The 16,548-nt window shown below is 36.6% G+C and overlaps 1 protein-coding gene across 12 annotated transcripts in view; it reads left to right on the top strand.

Annotated features, from left to right (window-relative positions):
* The window catches only part of CMTR1 (cap methyltransferase 1), a 175,434-nt gene that overhangs the window by 138,668 nt on the left and 20,218 nt on the right, over positions 1-16,548 (top strand). For all 12 annotated transcript variants that reach the window (XM_031964931.1, XM_031964933.1, XM_031964932.1 and 9 more), the window contains 8 exons: positions 1,204-1,275; positions 2,066-2,160; positions 2,269-2,341; positions 8,085-8,283; positions 9,780-9,898; positions 11,819-11,915; positions 12,324-12,456; positions 13,513-13,692. In XM_031964931.1, coding sequence (XP_031820791.1) covers positions 1,204-1,275; positions 2,066-2,160; positions 2,269-2,341; positions 8,085-8,283; positions 9,780-9,898; positions 11,819-11,915; positions 12,324-12,456; positions 13,513-13,692 — 968 coding nt within the window. The remainder of the gene's footprint in view (positions 1-1,203; positions 1,276-2,065; positions 2,161-2,268; positions 2,342-8,084; positions 8,284-9,779; positions 9,899-11,818; positions 11,916-12,323; positions 12,457-13,512; positions 13,693-16,548) is intronic.

Genomic DNA, 16,548 nt, shown 5'->3' with positions numbered 1-16,548 from the left:
GGTTCTTTCTCTTTCTCCTCAAGGAATGAAGTAGCTAGTTACTACCAACTTTATGTTAGTGACTTGAATCTTGATTCTCGACTCATTTGGAGTATGTATGTCAAAGTATGTCAAAGGAACATAGGACTTTGTCATCTTCTTATTTCCAGGGGAACTTGATTAACTTCTAGACCTGCCATAAATTGTCTCTCAGAATGACAAATCTTAGTTATGAAAACCCTGTAGACTTTGTAATTGACTTCCCTTTCTCTATATATATTTCACATGGTTGCTACCACCCCACATGCCTTCTCATTTGATCTTTACTCCCCCTCCACCCTGCATCAATCAGTCAACAAGACTTTTATTAATACACATGATGCCTGTTTTGTGGAAGGCATTGTGCTAGGTGCTGAGGGTATAAAGACATAACAAAAGAGATAATACCTTTTTGGATCTTACATTCTACTAAGGAAGATGATATGTCTATAGAGTTGAGTGTAGACAAAATATTTGGATGGGGAGACACACTAATTTCCTGAAGGATTCAGGAAAGGATGTATGTAAACCTCAATCTTAGTTAAGGGTTAATGTGTATTTAGTTAAGGGTTAATGTGTATTTAATCTCATAAAATATATAAATATATTTATATGTTATGTAAATATATAAAAGAAGACAAATATATAAATTATAAAATATTCAAATATATAATTGCCAAATTATATGTATTATCATATATATAAAAGATATGTATCTTTTATATATAAAATATATAAATATGTAATATATATCATCAAATATATATAAATATCAAAATTTTAAAAGTCAAATATATAAAAGAAATGTCCACATAGAGAAGGAAGGAGTTTTTGAATGTGTTTGTCCACATTCCAGAGTTCTGTCTAGCTTCTGTTCATCTTCTGTCTGAACCTCTTGTCAGACTCCTGTCTATTTCTTGGTGATCTGTACTCAGTCTTCTGTTCTTCCTCCCATCCCATGTACTTCTCATGTTACTAAGTCATAGTACCACCTTTAGCATCCCAAGCACATAACTTGTCCTTCAAAAATGTATCTTTTACAAAGTTTAAAAGTTGAAAATATATGTTATAGTTATAATTCCCTCAATATAGTTTCTTTAACAAGCCAACTCTCCTTATTCAATTATCCCCTGGTTCTAATGAAGTGTGATAATTATTTTACTCTTTTCTTATCCTTTGTATCAGAGGAAGATGATAATTGAAGATGAGACCGAGTTTTGTGGGGAAGAACTTCTACACAATGTCCTGAAGTGCAAGGTATAGTGTTTGGCACATAGTAGGTACTTAAATGCTTGCTGAATTGGAAGGTAAGGCCTTTCTACTGGAGGTAGATTCAAGAACTTCAATTTAGCAAGCTGCTTCACTAAGCTCTTTACTTGATAGGCTGAAGAAAAATTATTCATATGTAGACATTCCTCAGACTTTTTCTTAGGTTAAATAGACTTTCTTCAGAGAAGAAATCTAGATTAGTATTAATGAACCCTTTCTATTTTTCTAAGGTATCCTTCAATCTGTTTGTTCTTTCTGTTAGTTTTCCTGTCCTATGTCAAGGGTGATCTAGTAGCTACCCTCAGAGACAGAAGGAATGAGGTGTGAATAATTGGAAGAGGGAAAAGTTTGAAATGGAGAAAAATCTCTTGGCATAGTCTAGCCTCTACATAATTTTTTTGGGGGGAGTGAGAGAGTGGGTACTGATGAACTGTTTTCCCTGGGACTTGACTGGCAAAAGGTTCAGAATATTAGGGCTGTTTATCTCTGGAATGGGACTCAGATGAAGGTAGAACTTTTCCCTTTTTAGAATTGCCAAAAAATCACAATCTCTTTTTTCTCTATATATAATTAAAGTCTCCGGGTTTGTGTAATTGTTAAGAGTATTAACTCTTTTTTTTTTAAAAGAAGGAGAAACAGCCAGTTATGATGTGTGGGAATTTGCCACAAGAAGAGGGTTCTGAAGAGGAGTCAGGATCCTTAGCTCTTTGAGGGTTTCTGTGGCCGAGACACTGGTGTGATGCTCTCTTTTTTTTTTTTCCTGCTTTTTTATTGGCAGACTGTGTTTGATGACTTGGATGGAGAGGAGATGCGTCGAGCCCGGACCAGGTCCAATCCCTATGAAATGATCCGGGGAGTCTTCTTCCTAAACAGGTTTTGTGGGAACTTTTCTTGCTGTTATCTTTTCTTCTTTTTTTTTACTGACTCTTAGCCTTCATTTGACTTGAAAAGTTACAATTTTTCTCTTTCGTTATGTTGCAGAGCAGCAATGAAAATGGCCAATATTGACTTTGTATTTGATCGTATGTTTACGAATCCAAAAGACTCTTCAGGGGTAAGACTGTATTTATGATTCTATGGCACCAAGGGGCTCTAAACTGAAATTGGACACTTGTTAAAATCTGGCAGGACGTTGCAGTTGAAACGTTTTTATGAACTCTGCTTTGGACTTCTCTGTGTTTTCCAAAGCTTACACAAACTAAAAAGTGCCCAAGACAGCAGCAACATCCAGGCATACAAGTGTGAGCCTCTGTCCTCTTAACTGTGTAGAATCTGTTACTTATTTTGAGCCTCGTAGCCATGGATAAAAAGAGGATTCCCAAGTTGAAGCAGTCTGGAAGGCCCAGGAAAGTGAGAGTTCTCATTGGTAGAGCAGTGTTTCCTTAGAATAGCTCATAAGGGAAAAAGGAAATTCCATGTCCTTTCTTGTTATGAATGGTAATGATAATTAGACATTCAGAGGGTGAGAAATCTAAAGTCATCCCATGTTATTCTTTGCCTGGATTTTTGTGTGAGGCAACTAATTTATTTTATTTTATTTATTTATCTTTTTATTATAGCTTTTTATTGACAGAACATATGCATGGGTAATTTTTCAACATTATCCCTTGCACTCACTTCTGTTCTGACTTTTCCAGTCTCTCCCTTAGATGGCAGGAAGTTTCATACATATTAATACGTTAAAGTATATCTTAAATGCAATATATGTGTACACGTCCATGCAGTTCTCTTGTTGCACAAGAAAAATCGGATTCAGAAGGTAAAAATAACCTGGGAAGAAAAACAAAAATGCAGGTAGTCCACATTCATTTCCCAGTGTTCTTTCTCTGGGTGTAGCTGGTTTTGTCCATCATTAATCAATTGGAACTGAATTAGATCTTGTCATTGTCGAAGAGAGCCACTACCATCAGAATTGATCATCATGTAGTATTGTTGTTGAAGTGTATAATGAGCTCCTGGTTCTGCTCATTTCATTTAGCATCAGTTCATGTAAGTCTCTCCAAGCCTGTCTGTATTCATCCTACTGGTCATTTCTTACAGAACAATAATATTCCATAACATTCATGTACCACAATTTACCCAACCATTCTCCAATTGATGGGCATCCATTCATTTTCCAGTTTCTAGCCACTACAAAGAGGGCTGCCACAAACAGTTTTGCACATGTGGGTCCCTTTCCCTTCTTTAATATCTCTTTATCCCTAAAATTAGTTTAATATACTAAGCGCAATAGTAACATGAGGCAACTAATTTAAATAGCTTTTCAGAAGCATTGTGATTTCATAAAAGAAATACTGTCCTGGCAAGCAAAGATAATGATTCTTGTCTGCACCTTCCCTTTTCACTTAGTACTTAGGTAACTGAGAAAATAACTAATTTCTTAGAGTTTTAGTTCCCTTATATATAAATAGGGATAATGATTTTCTCCTTAAAAAAGGGGGTGAGACTAAATGACTTTTTGAAATCCTAAACACACACACACACAAAAAAAAAAACACACACACACACAAAAAAAGCAATAAATATATGTATATGCATTAGTATATAGATAGGTATACACACATGTGTATATGTATGTAGCTCCCTTTGGATTTGTAGATCCAACCTGGAACCACCCTGAATCGCTAATTAAAAAAAAAAAAGTCATCTTATTCCTCAAAGATAAAGAAGCCTACTTATAGGTAGTTAACCTTTCCCATTTCCCATACCTTTTTGATTGTTGGGATGTTAGAGATTTCCTTTCTGAGGTCTCATGTTTCAGTTTATACTTCCTTAACTGTTTCACAAGTGTACGTACTGCTCGGTAGGCTCAACTATCCTATGGTCATTTCCCTCTCCTAGGCACCTTATGTACTTCCCAACTGCTGTAGTCAGCAGGGATAGACTTAGAATTGGTACTTTGAGAAAATTTAATTGGCATAATGTTGATTTAGTTTTCCAGGTGGCAAATGATTTTCCCTAAGCCCCTGATAGCTGAGGAGTTCTGTTAAGTTTATGAAAAAGTACAGCATCATTCTGGACTTTTAAATGTAAATGCCTTCAGCATACGTCATTTGCTTATTGTCTTTTGCTGAAATGAAAATGAAATCACTAGAACAATACCACTCTTACTGTGGGTGGAAATGTTAGTTATACAGAGAAAGGTGTTTGTGTTCGTTGGGCCAGGGTAGGTTCGTGGCTTGAATTGGTTGCCAGTGCTTATAGAGAAACGCTCTTTAAGAGGTGTTTCTCCTTATTCCTCAATGAGAGGATGGTAGGTGTTTTCTTCCTTCTCATATTTGCTATCCCTTAAGGACTACATTAACAAACAAACTGAGCAGGCTGGTTAATTGTTTTATTTTTGTTTGTCTTTTTTTCCTGGAAAATATAATAGAACTCTTTAGCATGTACAATAAACTGCATTCTTACAACAAATTCTCTTGGAGAATGAATTGCTGTTGTGCTAGTCAAGTTTCACACTTCTTGTTAAATAGAACCAAAATATTATTTGTAGTTTTACATTATATTGTAGATTTAAGCTTAAAACTACACCAAGACTTTTGAGATGCCCTATATTCTCTCAGTCATGGTTTTACTTGTATCAAGACAACTTTGTTTATCTGTTTTTTTTTTTTTAAACACCTTTAAATACATGTAAGGGGAATAGTTGGGAGGAGTTGGGAACCATATTGTGGAAGAAAATGCTGTATTTTATATTTTAGGCACAAATCTAGAAATAATTTTTATTCATTTAGATTTATATAATTGCAAACATTTTTGCTGAGAGTGAAATCAAGAGATGATTAGAGTATTTGAAAATCTCTTAACACAAGACATTTTGGAGTTAAATTTTATATTTGCAAAAAATAGAAAAAATTCCACAGTTAAGATTCAAGAAGGGTTCAAAGTGTGGGTAATAGTCTTAGAAAAATAATAATTTTAAATAATGGGATCCTTAAATCCTTTTTTTTTCTGACAAGGTAACTAAGGATGCTTCTTTTCACCTGGCCACAGGTAAACTCATGAGATAATAACTTCATTATTTGAAGGAATCAAAGACTTAGAAGTCTTTGTATTTTGACCAGTATTAGAGTTGGTCCAAACATGAGGAGAAGAGCTCTAGCTTTCTACTTATTCTCTCCTTCCTTAGCTTCTTTAAAGGAAGTAGTTAGAAGATAGAGATTTTTATTTAGGCCATTGTTTCTAAATTGGTAGTTAAAGAAATATTGCCAAGAATTTCTTATTCAGATTAGCTTCAGAACCTCAAACTAAAATATTATTCCAATATTATCTTGTAATAAGTAGCCTAAAGAGATTGGGGAGAAGGGAGTGGAGGAAAGAACAGGGAAAGTCAGGAGTTTTCTCAGTTGTAAGCAACAAAATGAATCAGTAATTGTGCATAATTATACTTAAGAATCCTGAATTAAGTCTAGTGAAGTGAAAGATGAAGCTATTATCCTCTCATAAATAACTCATATATGTAGAAATCTCAGGACCTTAGACAATTGAATTTGACCCTCAGAATTCACATTCTACTGTCTATCTAATTCTCAGGGTGGAATTTTTCCCAGGAGACTTTTTTTTCCCCAATAACATTTTATTTTTCCAAATACATGTAAAGAAAATTTTCAGCATTCATTTTTTAAAACTTTGTGTTCCAAATTTTTCTTCTTACCTCTCTGCTCCCAAAGACAGCAAACAGTCAGATATAGGTTAAATATATGCAGTCCTTTAAAACAAATTTCATTTGTCATGTTGTGCAAGAAAAATCAGACCAAAAGGGAGAAAACCACAAGAAAGAAAGAAAAAACAAGCAAACAAAAAAGGTAAATATACTATGCTTTGATCCACATTCAATATCCATAGTTCTTTCTCTGGATGCAGATGACATTTTTCATACTGAGTCTATTGGAATTATGTTGAATCACTGCATTGTTGAGAAGAGAAGAGCCAAGTCCATTATAGTTGATTATCTCATAATCTTGTAATTACTGTGAACAGTGTTCTTCCCATTCTGCTCACCTCACTCAGTGTTAGTTCATGTAAATCCAGACTTTTCTGAAATCATTTTATTCATCATTTCTTATAGAATAATAATATTCCATTATTTTTATATACTATAACTTATTCAGCTATTCCCCAGCTGGTGGGCAACCACCGAGTTTTCAATTCCTTGCCGTCACTAAAAGGGCTGCCACAAATATTTTTGCACATGTGGGTCCTTTCCCCTCTTTTAAGATCTCTTTGGGATACAGAGTAGAGAGACTGCTGGATCAAAAGGTATGCACAGTTTGATAGACCTTTTCCCAAGGAAACTTGAACAGGCATTTGAAACCTATTCTTGGTTAGCACCTGCTGGCATTCAGAAGTCCCTTATCTAGAGGTTTTCCTATTACATTGGGAAAGTCCAACTGCCATCGCTAGGATTCCCTTCTTATATCTTCAAAAGAGGACTGACTACATTTTGGAAATTACTAGCTGTTTCTGTTGTTATAACTATGCTTTCAAAGCCATTTGACTTTAAGTTAGAAATATGCTAGAACTCTGAATGTTCATTCTCCCAAGTGCAAGGGTTTAAATTACCCTCATTCCTTTGCTTTTTGGCAGAGTACTCTGGAAAGATTGCAGGTAGTTAGGACTTCTCTCCCATTTTTACTGTACTCCATAGAAATCTCTTCCATAATCTTCAAAATTTATAATAATCTCAGCATTTTCCAGTCATTAAGATGGTGATTACATTTTTCCTGCTTTGCAGATCAAACGGAATAGCTTTATTAACCTGGGAAAAATCATTTAATCACCCTTGGTTTCAGTTTCCTCATCTATAAAATGGGAGTAGTAATAGCTGTAAACTACAGCCTCAAAGGGTTGTTGTGTGCAACTAGTGTACTTAAAGCACTTTCCAAACCTTTAAAATTGATTTACATGTTGATTATTATTACCAAAGCACTAGTGATGAACAGGAACATTTCCATCACCCTTTTAAAGGAGCATTATCAACAGAGGCTAATCCAGGGCCTAATCTTGCCTTACCTGCAGAATGAAGCATTGCTTTTAGGAGCTATTGGCAATTGGCATGACATAAATATGAGGAAGAAGGAAAAAGAACCGGCAGAAAGATGATGATGGAGGGAATGGAAACAAGAAGATAGAAGGAGAAGGGAAGATGCATGTTGTAGTTAGAGAGAACTTATGCTTTAGTGCTCATTGTTATTTTAATGGAGAGATTAAAATTAAAGTCTAGGTTTCAAACATCTCTAGTTAACTATCTGGCTGACCTTAAATCTCTCTGTGCCTCATTTTCTCCAGGAATAAATGTTAATGCTTTCTCCTGTGTTCTTCATGTACCCACTTGTAAAGATACACTGAAAATAACATGGGAGAAAACTTTGAAAAGAAAAAAGGCCAAATTCTAGGAATGGCTATTTGCATTATAATTTTAATTGGGGAGTTTGATCTAGTAGTTATAGAAAAGGCTTGAGAAGCTGTTCTGGAGATTTAGCATCTTCTGCCTGTGGCTGGAAAATCCATAATATTTAGTGGGAGAGGACCTTGCAGAGATTTTGTGTGTGTGTGGTGCAAGTGGTCCTAGAACCAAATGTTGCTAGTTTATATAGTGAAAAAACAATTCTTCCCTTCTTTCCCTTTAAATAATCCCTGCTGAACTCCTTTCCTGTCCTGTCCTCTTCTTCCCTCTCTTCCCCTTTTCTCCCCTCCCCTTTTAAATCTCTTCCCCTCCCCGCTCCTTTCCTCTGCTTTCCTCTCCTCTCCTTTCTTCCTTCTCCTCTCTTCTTTCTTCTCCTGTCCTCCTTTTATAGAATTCCCTGTTGAAGGACCGGAGTCCAGAGCTTCTGTACTTTGCTGATGTGTGTGCAGGCCCTGGAGGCTTCTCTGAATATGTGCTTTGGAGGAAAAAGTGGCATGCAAAGGGCTTTGGAATGACCTTGAAAGGGCCCAATGACTTCAAATTGGAGGATTTCTATGCAGCTTCCAGTGAACTCTTCGAACCCTACTATGGTATGCATTGTGGAAGGGGGAATTATCTTCTCAAATAAGAGAGTCCTGAAACCTATGTCAAAAGTGTAACACTATCCTTGTAGTTGTGTCAGTTTTGTTTGGCTATCTTTGCCATGGAGTTGAAACAATTAATTAAGATAATAGTAATAATAACTGTTTACATAATGCTTTAAGTTTTGCAAAGCACTTTACAAATATCCCATTTAATCCCCACAACAACCCTGGGAGGTAGATGCTATTATTTATCCCAATTACAGATAAGGAAACTAAGGCAGTTAGAAGTTAAGTGACTTCCCCAGGGTTACACAGCTATTATATGTTTAAGATTAAAGTCAAATTTAGCAGCACCCTGTACTTACAGGTGCTTGTTTCTTTCTCTGTTTTGTTCCTCTAATTCAGTCCAGTTGTATATAGTTTAAACACTGTGGCAAACTCTTGTCAGTTATTCTCCCCTTTCAAAGGGAAGTCTTTACTTATAATGACAGAAAGTAACGAAATCATATGATCCTTTGCTAAATGATGGCAAGGTTATTAAGAGATACAGATCCTATTCCTTTGACCAACTCTAAGTGTGGAATGTATTTGGTGATGGATAGCCTACTTCCTGTACCCATCCATCCTGATTGTTCTGGGCTTGCCACCGAATCTGTCCAACTCTCTTTGTGCCTAATGTTCAGTAAGAATAAAGGAAGATAAACCTCATAAGCCAGCAAATAAATCTAGGGGGGAAAAACCATTGGGGCAGCTAGGTGGCACAGTGAATAGAGCACTAGCTCTGGAGTCAGGAGGATCTGAGTTCAAATCTTTTCTCAGACACTTAACACTTCCTAGTGGTATGACCCTGGACAAGTCACTTAATCCCAATTGCCTTGCAAAAAAAAAGTCATTTTTTTAGATTTCACTGATAGTTTTATTTTTGTCATTCTCATTTCTCTCACCTAATAAGCCTGCCTATATAAAAAGAACAACAATGAATTAAGCAAAACCAACATTGTTCCCCATAATATATGCAAAATTCTATACCACATACTTCCTGTCTCCTCCCTCCTTTGGTTTACAACAAAAGGAAGTAAAATAGTATAAATTTAAGGAAAAGATTTAGATTTAAATTTAAATGTTACTGCTAAAAAAAAAAAAAAAAAAAAAAAAAAGAAAAAAAAATAAATGTTACTGCTTTGAATATGAGGTTAAGATCATAAAAGAGAGCACTGTGCTGTCTTTAAGAAGTACCCTCTGTTTCATAGAAAACTTATATGATAATTATATGAAGATTCCTCTCAATGATGAATTGTTTTTATTACATGAAGCTCTGGACTTTAGTCTATCTTTGTGTTGAACTTTGTGATGAGGACAGTGCAATTAAGGGTCTCATGTAAGAATTCCCTCCAAGGAATTAGAAGAACCCTACTACTTCAGGACCCTGCCCAAAAGAGCTGTGTTTACTAGTGCCTAAGAAAGTACTTGGTAGATGGACTAATTACATAATGTTTTCCTAGGTGAGGGTGGAATTGATGGAGATGGAGATATTACTCGACCAGAGAACATCACAGCTTTTCGAAATTTTGTTTTGGATAACACGGATCGCAAGGGTGTACACTTTATGATGGCTGATGGGGTAGGTTATATCTTACTTTGTGAGAAGTTGACCTCTTGCTATTAAGCTTCTCAGAGGTTGCATTCCCAATAAAGGGTTAAGATTGGATTATGTCACCTTCTGATGGAAACTCTTGTTCAGGATGGGAATTGATTTCTTAGTTGTAACTCAAGTTTGGGTGAGGGTTAAAGGTGGGGGAGAGAGAGCAGGGAAGTGTAGTGTATTGTGCTGTGTGTACATGATTTTGTGAAGGCCATAGTCTTCCCTTGGAGCAAATTGGTATACTAGACTTTCTTATTTGGTTCTGAGACATGTCAAGTTAAGGAATAAATATAGCTAAAATGAAGCAGCCAGAAACCATATAGGGAAAAGTCATAAATCATTTGTCAATCTCAGTACTTCTGACAGTCCTTTTTATATATATGCTGTCCAGATTTAGCTGGTCCCAGAATTATTTGACAGGTTGACAAGCTGAGGTCCACTTAACACCCCCTCTCCAGCACTATTGCTTTATTGTTGGGGAAGGAAAACATTAATGGCATGGAAGGTAATCTGTAGTAGGAATCTGCAAATCTTTGGACTATGGTGAATTGTTCAGGGACCCTGTTTCCAGGGTAACTTTTTAAGGAAGAGAAAGAAATTGGTTGTAATTTTCTTAGGAGAAAAGATTCAGTCATTGCTAATTCAGCCTTTTAAAGAATATTTGTTTGGGGTGAATCACCATTTATACTAGGCCAGGGCCAAAGAATTCTGGTCTCAATTTCTTTACTTGTAGGAAGAAAGGGTAAGTGGGAGAGGGGAAAGCCTTTAAGGGGCCATTTTTAAGGTAAATGCCAGCAGATACTCCCTACGTCTCCTGTGCAATGTTAAGGCATAATAGGAGCCTTAGAAGAGTGAGAACAGCATGTCAGGGATAACCTAATTTGAAAGATGTGGCCTACCTGTGATTGGCAGATATGACCAATCTGAGGAAGAATGAATAGCTTGGAAACTAGCTTTGAACTGATTGGATGTGGGATTGATAATACCTGTGGTGGTAGGATCCACAAACAGAAGGACTGTCTTTCTATGTATACAATATGAAAAGATTGCTGGGTACTTATCACTCTTTTTAGTCATACTTTCATCCACATCTTCAAATTGGGAAGGTCCCACATCTTTTTTGGTTCTGTCTTGCTGCTAACTCAGATGACCTAAGCCAGTCTGGCCTGGGAAAAACCCTCTCTTCTCTTTCATCAGACTAGATCTGTGCTCCCTTCATGGAGACACTTTGAGTTACCAAGGACATTTAGTAACCAAGGACTCAGACCAGCAAATGATCCAGTTAAAGTATGAAATAGATCCCATAAAGTATGAAATAGACACAAAAGGCATTGTGTCATTGAGAAACTATTATTTATTAGTATATTAGCACCTTCTTTTTCAAAACTATACTTAGAATTCTTTTGAGTCACTTTCATTGAGATTGTTGTGTGATCCTGAGTGGAGGAGCAAGGACACTTGTTCCCTAGGTCTTAGGTGAAATTGTGCTAGAGAACCTAGAGTAGTGTACCTCATTCTTCCATGGTTGCTTCACTTCTGATTAGGTCAGCAATGTATTTCTGTTCTTCTTGATCTCTCCCTCCTTGGATTCCCATGCTAGTTTCAAGGGCTGCTGACTGGTAAAGGACGCTCTTTGAATCATCTGAATTGGAAAGAAGATTGCATTAGAAATTGGTGACCTCCTGAATTGCAGTCTGGTTTGGGCAAAGTTGCTTATCCTTGGGGTCTCAATTTCCTTTTTGCAGAAGGGTTAACAATTTCTGTGAAGGAGGCAAGGTAGATATTTTGTGTTCATGAAATTAAGCAATTGTGATATAAGGATTTTGAAAAAACACAAAGTGCCATAGTCTAAATTTTCATTGTCCATTTATGGTACCTAATTTTATGTTTTCCTTTCAGGGCTTCTCTGTAGAGAAGCAAGAAAATCTGCAGGAAATCCTCAGTAAGCAGCTATTGCTATGCCAGTTTCTTACAGGGCTGTCTGTTATCCGCACAGGTAACACATTCTACTTCAGTTGTTTCATCACCTTAGATCTCTCCAGAGTCACTCTCATGTTGGGACTGAATGAGTTGTTGGTGTAAAGATGTGGGGATGGAAGGAGCACTTTATAACAGTCAAAAGTACAAACTTTTGTTTGTACAAAATAAATTGTACAAAGTACAAAATAATTGTCTATTCAAATGATGACATGTAGTTGAATTCAGGGAAGAAAGGGACCTTCAAAAATCCCTTTCATAAACTTATGCCCTGATCGCATCCATATCCTCTTAAGCAGGGAGGGCTTAGTTTTCTCTGGTTGCATTTCTCTGCCCTCCATTTACAATGACTCCTTATGACATCCTTTCTCTCCCTTCTTTTCTTGAGAACCCACTGATTATAATTGGTTCTGTCTCTCTATTCTAGGAGGCCACTTTGTCTGTAAAACCTTTGATTTGTTCACACCATTCAGTGTGGGACTCATATATCTGCTGTACACCTGTTTTGAACGTGTGTCTCTTTTTAAACCTGTCACCAGCCGACCTGCAAACTCAGAGAGGTGAGATCCCCCTCCCCCTTACATAGGCCAGGCTCTCTAAGAGCACCTCTAGGTGCTTTTCCCTAACATGACAGTGAAAGATGGTGAGATGTTTTCCAATGAGACATTAAAATCTTTACAACACCATTGCCTAAACTAATTTAGCTGTGGAATAGCTTTGGGCCATGATTGGCTGTTCTCAAGTATTTGCAGGCCTGTCATGTAGAAGAAGCATTAGGCTGAATCTGCTCGGTCCCAGATGACAGAATTAGGAACAGTTGATAAAAGTTAAAACAGAGAAAGATAAAGGCTTTATATAAGGAAAAATTTCCAAAGTAAGTGATAGAAAAATGAAATGTCCTGTCTCACGCTAGTGGCACCTCCCTTATTGGATGTCTGTCTCCTGAGTTTGTCCAGTTCTGAGATGTCTGTTTTATGCAGCATAGTTCAACAGAAATCTTGGCTCCAAGATTTATCAGTCGTATGACTATAGGCAAGTAACTTAACATTTGAATCTTATATTTGAATCTTAGTTTCTTTATCTGTAAAATGGGCATAATAATATTTATACTACTTTGCAAATTTTTTGTGAGAAAAGTTTTTTCTTATAGCACTAAAAATTGGAACTAATGTACATTTCTCGAGGAACTACATCTTATTCTTTTTTTGTGTGTGTGAGTGTGTGAGGCAGTTAGGGTTAAGTGACTTGCCTAGGGTCACACAGCTAGAAAGTGTTAAGTGTCTGAGGCTGGATTTGAACTCGGGGTCTCTTGGCTCCAGGGCTGGTGTTCTATCCAATGTGCCATCTAGCCGCCCCAACTGTGTTTTATTCTTAACATTTCCTCTTGCAACTAGCACAAAGTTTTATGTGCTATAGATACTTAAAAAGTATTTACTTGATGGAAGAAAAAGATCGCCAAAGTGTGAATCTTTTGAACTATTGGGAATAAAGTCTTGAAATTGACATTGGGATGGTCTTGGGAAAAGATCAGTGGCAGCTGTGGCTCAGGAGGGAAGTTGTACTGTCTGTGGTAGAAAAGTTCTTGCTCACTGTGAGAAATGAATGTCTCCTGGCAGGTATGTGGTATGTAAGAGCTTGAAGTCTGGAATTGATGACGTGCGGGAATACCTCTTCAAGGTAAACAACAGGCTCAATCAGCTTCGGAAGAGTGAACTGGATGTCAACCTTGTTGTTCCCCTGGATGTGATCAAGGGAGACCCTGAATTCACTGACTACATGATCCGATCCAATGAGAGGTGAGGGGATAACCAGGAGCTGAGAGATTCAGAGCCTTCTGATTGTGAATCCCTCCCTCTGTGATTTGGTTTCTGTACATCCCCATGCTGCCTAAATTCTTGTTTCAGGTCCTCATCCTACCCCCAGTGCTGTCCCTTCTGCCATTCTTTGTCATCATTGTGGTTAATATCCCAATTTAGGAAATCTCTATGTGAAAGCATATATGGTGTACAGGAAAGTAGGACTGTGACAAAGGTTTCATTTTTTCTCTTTTAAATCCCAAGAGACAGAAAAAAATTTCCTTTTCATTGTTTTTGAGTATGAGTGGCCATTGCATTGTTTCAGCTGAAATTTATCTTGTTTGAATCATTGAGCTACTTTAGTTCTGTTTCAACCTGCTTTGGAAGGTCTTGGCATCAGAGTTTTTCCCACTTGACCATCTTTAAAAAATTCTTTTTGACTGGTATAAGTCTTGTACTTTATGTAGTAGTCTCCTAAGCAGGAATACCACAGAACAAATTTAATTGATTTATCTGATAACTTGAAACAACATATTGTAGGATTCTGGTTTTTGATCTACCCTGTTCACTTCCATTTTATGGGAGAGTTCATCCCATTCACTTTAACAATTAGGGTTACTACCTGTGTATTTCCCCTCTGTTCTATTCTTCCTCCTGCATGTCTTCTTTTTTTCACCTTTTCTCTCCTCACCAATGTCTTGCTTCTGTTTACCATCTCCCCTGATCTTTTCTCCTTTCTGGAGGTATCCCTTGTCCCCTACCCCCTGCCTTTTACTTTTAATCTCTTCTCTTCTTATTTCCTTTCCAGGTAAGATAGATTTCTAAATTCAACGGATTATGTATATTAATCCCCTTGTGAGCCAATATTGATGAGAGTAAGGTTCATGCGATGATCATTGCCTGCCCTCCCATCTTCCCCTCCACTGTCATAGGTCTTTAGTACCTTTTTGTGTAAATAGTTTATACCATTCTACATCTTCCTTCCTTCTGTACTCAGTGTACTTCTCTTTCTCATCCCTTAATTTTTTTCTTATTTCCTTATATTCACCTTATACGCATACCTCTATCTTTGTATATCTTCCTTCTAGCTGTACTATTAGTGATACAATTTTTAAGAATTACAAGTATCATCTTCCCATATATGAATGTAAAAAGTTTAACTTTATTGAATCTTTTGTTTAATTTTCTCCTTTTAATCTGCTTTTTTCTTGGGTCTTGATGTTGGAGGTCAAATTTTTGGTTTCGTTCTGATCTTCTCTTTATGAAAATTTGAAATCCTTCTATTTCATTGAATGACCATTTTTTCCTTTGGTGTATTATGCTTAATTTTGCCTAAGTGATTCTTGGTTGTGGTTCCATTTCCTTTGCCTTCTGGAATGTCACATTCTGTGACCTCTGATCCTTTAATGTTGCCCTTGCCAAGTCCTGCGTAATCTTGATTGTGACTCCTGATATTTGAATTGTTTCTTTCTGGTTACTTGCATTTTTTTTCCTTTACCTGATAGTTCTGTAATTTGACTATAATGCTCCTTGGAGTTTTTATTTTGTAATCTCTTTTCTGAGGTGATGAGTAGATTCTTTCAATGCCTATTTTGCCCTCTGGTTCCAGGACATCAGGACAGTTTTCTTTGATAATTTCTTGAAAGATGCTGTCCAAGTCCTCCTTTTGATTATGGCTTTCAGGTAATCCAGTGATTCTGATATTGTCTCTCCTGGATCTACCAGGTCAGTTGTTTTTCCCATGAGATATTTTACATTTTCTTCGATTTTTTTTCATTCTTTGGAATTTATTTGATTAATTCTTGATGTCTTATAGAGTCATTAGCTTCCACAAGTCCAATTCTAACTTTTATTTAAGGTGTTGTAATCTGATAACTTGAGAGAGGTACCATAGTATAATAACTAGAGAGCTGATCCCTGAGTATCAGGAAGAGGAAGACTTGTGTTCAGAGTCCTGTCTGACACTTTCTGTGTGTATTCTCAGCTGCTCAAGGCAGCTCTTTAAGACAAGGGTTCTTAACCTGGCCATAGGGTTGAGTTTCATCTGAAGTTTCTCTTTATCTAAAGTCTGTGAACTAATTTTTTTATCTGATAATTGTATTTCAGCATAATTCATTTCCTTTGCAATACTATGTATTTTAAACTTAGCATGAAATGTACAAAGTTTTTGAAAAGGCTTTTGCTAAAAGTTAGACTCTTAGGTTACCTAGAGAAGTTTAAAATAATTAGGGAATGTTTGGAAACACTCATAACTCAGGGGTTGAGAAAGGAAAATCCCTTTCCCTAATCCACACTAAGTCTTCTACTTGTTCCATTCAGCCCATCCAATAAAAATGAATCTCTTCTGTTTGTATGCTCCTTTTGGCTTTTTTCAAAGTACTTTCACATGAATTATTTCATTGATACCATGGGAGATTAGGTAGGATAGAGGTTAGCTCCCCTCATGACATGAAGAATAAAGTCTAGAGAGGTTGAGTAATTTTGTTGAGATTAACTCAGCTACTTAGTTAGCAAACCTAGAATAAAATTTTTTTTCCTGTCTAACTTGGTACATTTTTCTGTTAGCTATACCACCTCCCATCTAGAATGTACATGAGACAGTTATAATAAAAATGGCCTAGCATTTTCCTTTATTTTAATAGTATTTTATTTTTCCAAATACATACAAAGAGTTTCCAGTATTCACCGTAGCAAAACTTGTGTTCCAAATTTTTCTCACTCTCTCCCCAAGACAACAGGCAGTGTGATAGAGATTAAACATGTGTAGTTCTTCTAAATATATTTCCATATTTGTCATGCTTCTGGCATGCACACACACACATACACACACACACATCAAAAGGGGGAAAAAGAAAG

The sequence above is a fragment of the Sarcophilus harrisii genome, chromosome 4 (genome assembly GCF_902635505.1).
Source record: "Sarcophilus harrisii chromosome 4, mSarHar1.11, whole genome shotgun sequence".
Taxonomy (NCBI): domain Eukaryota; kingdom Metazoa; phylum Chordata; class Mammalia; order Dasyuromorphia; family Dasyuridae; genus Sarcophilus; species Sarcophilus harrisii.
Note: the sequence above shows the minus strand (reverse complement) of the source record. Positions and strands in the feature narration are given on the sequence as shown.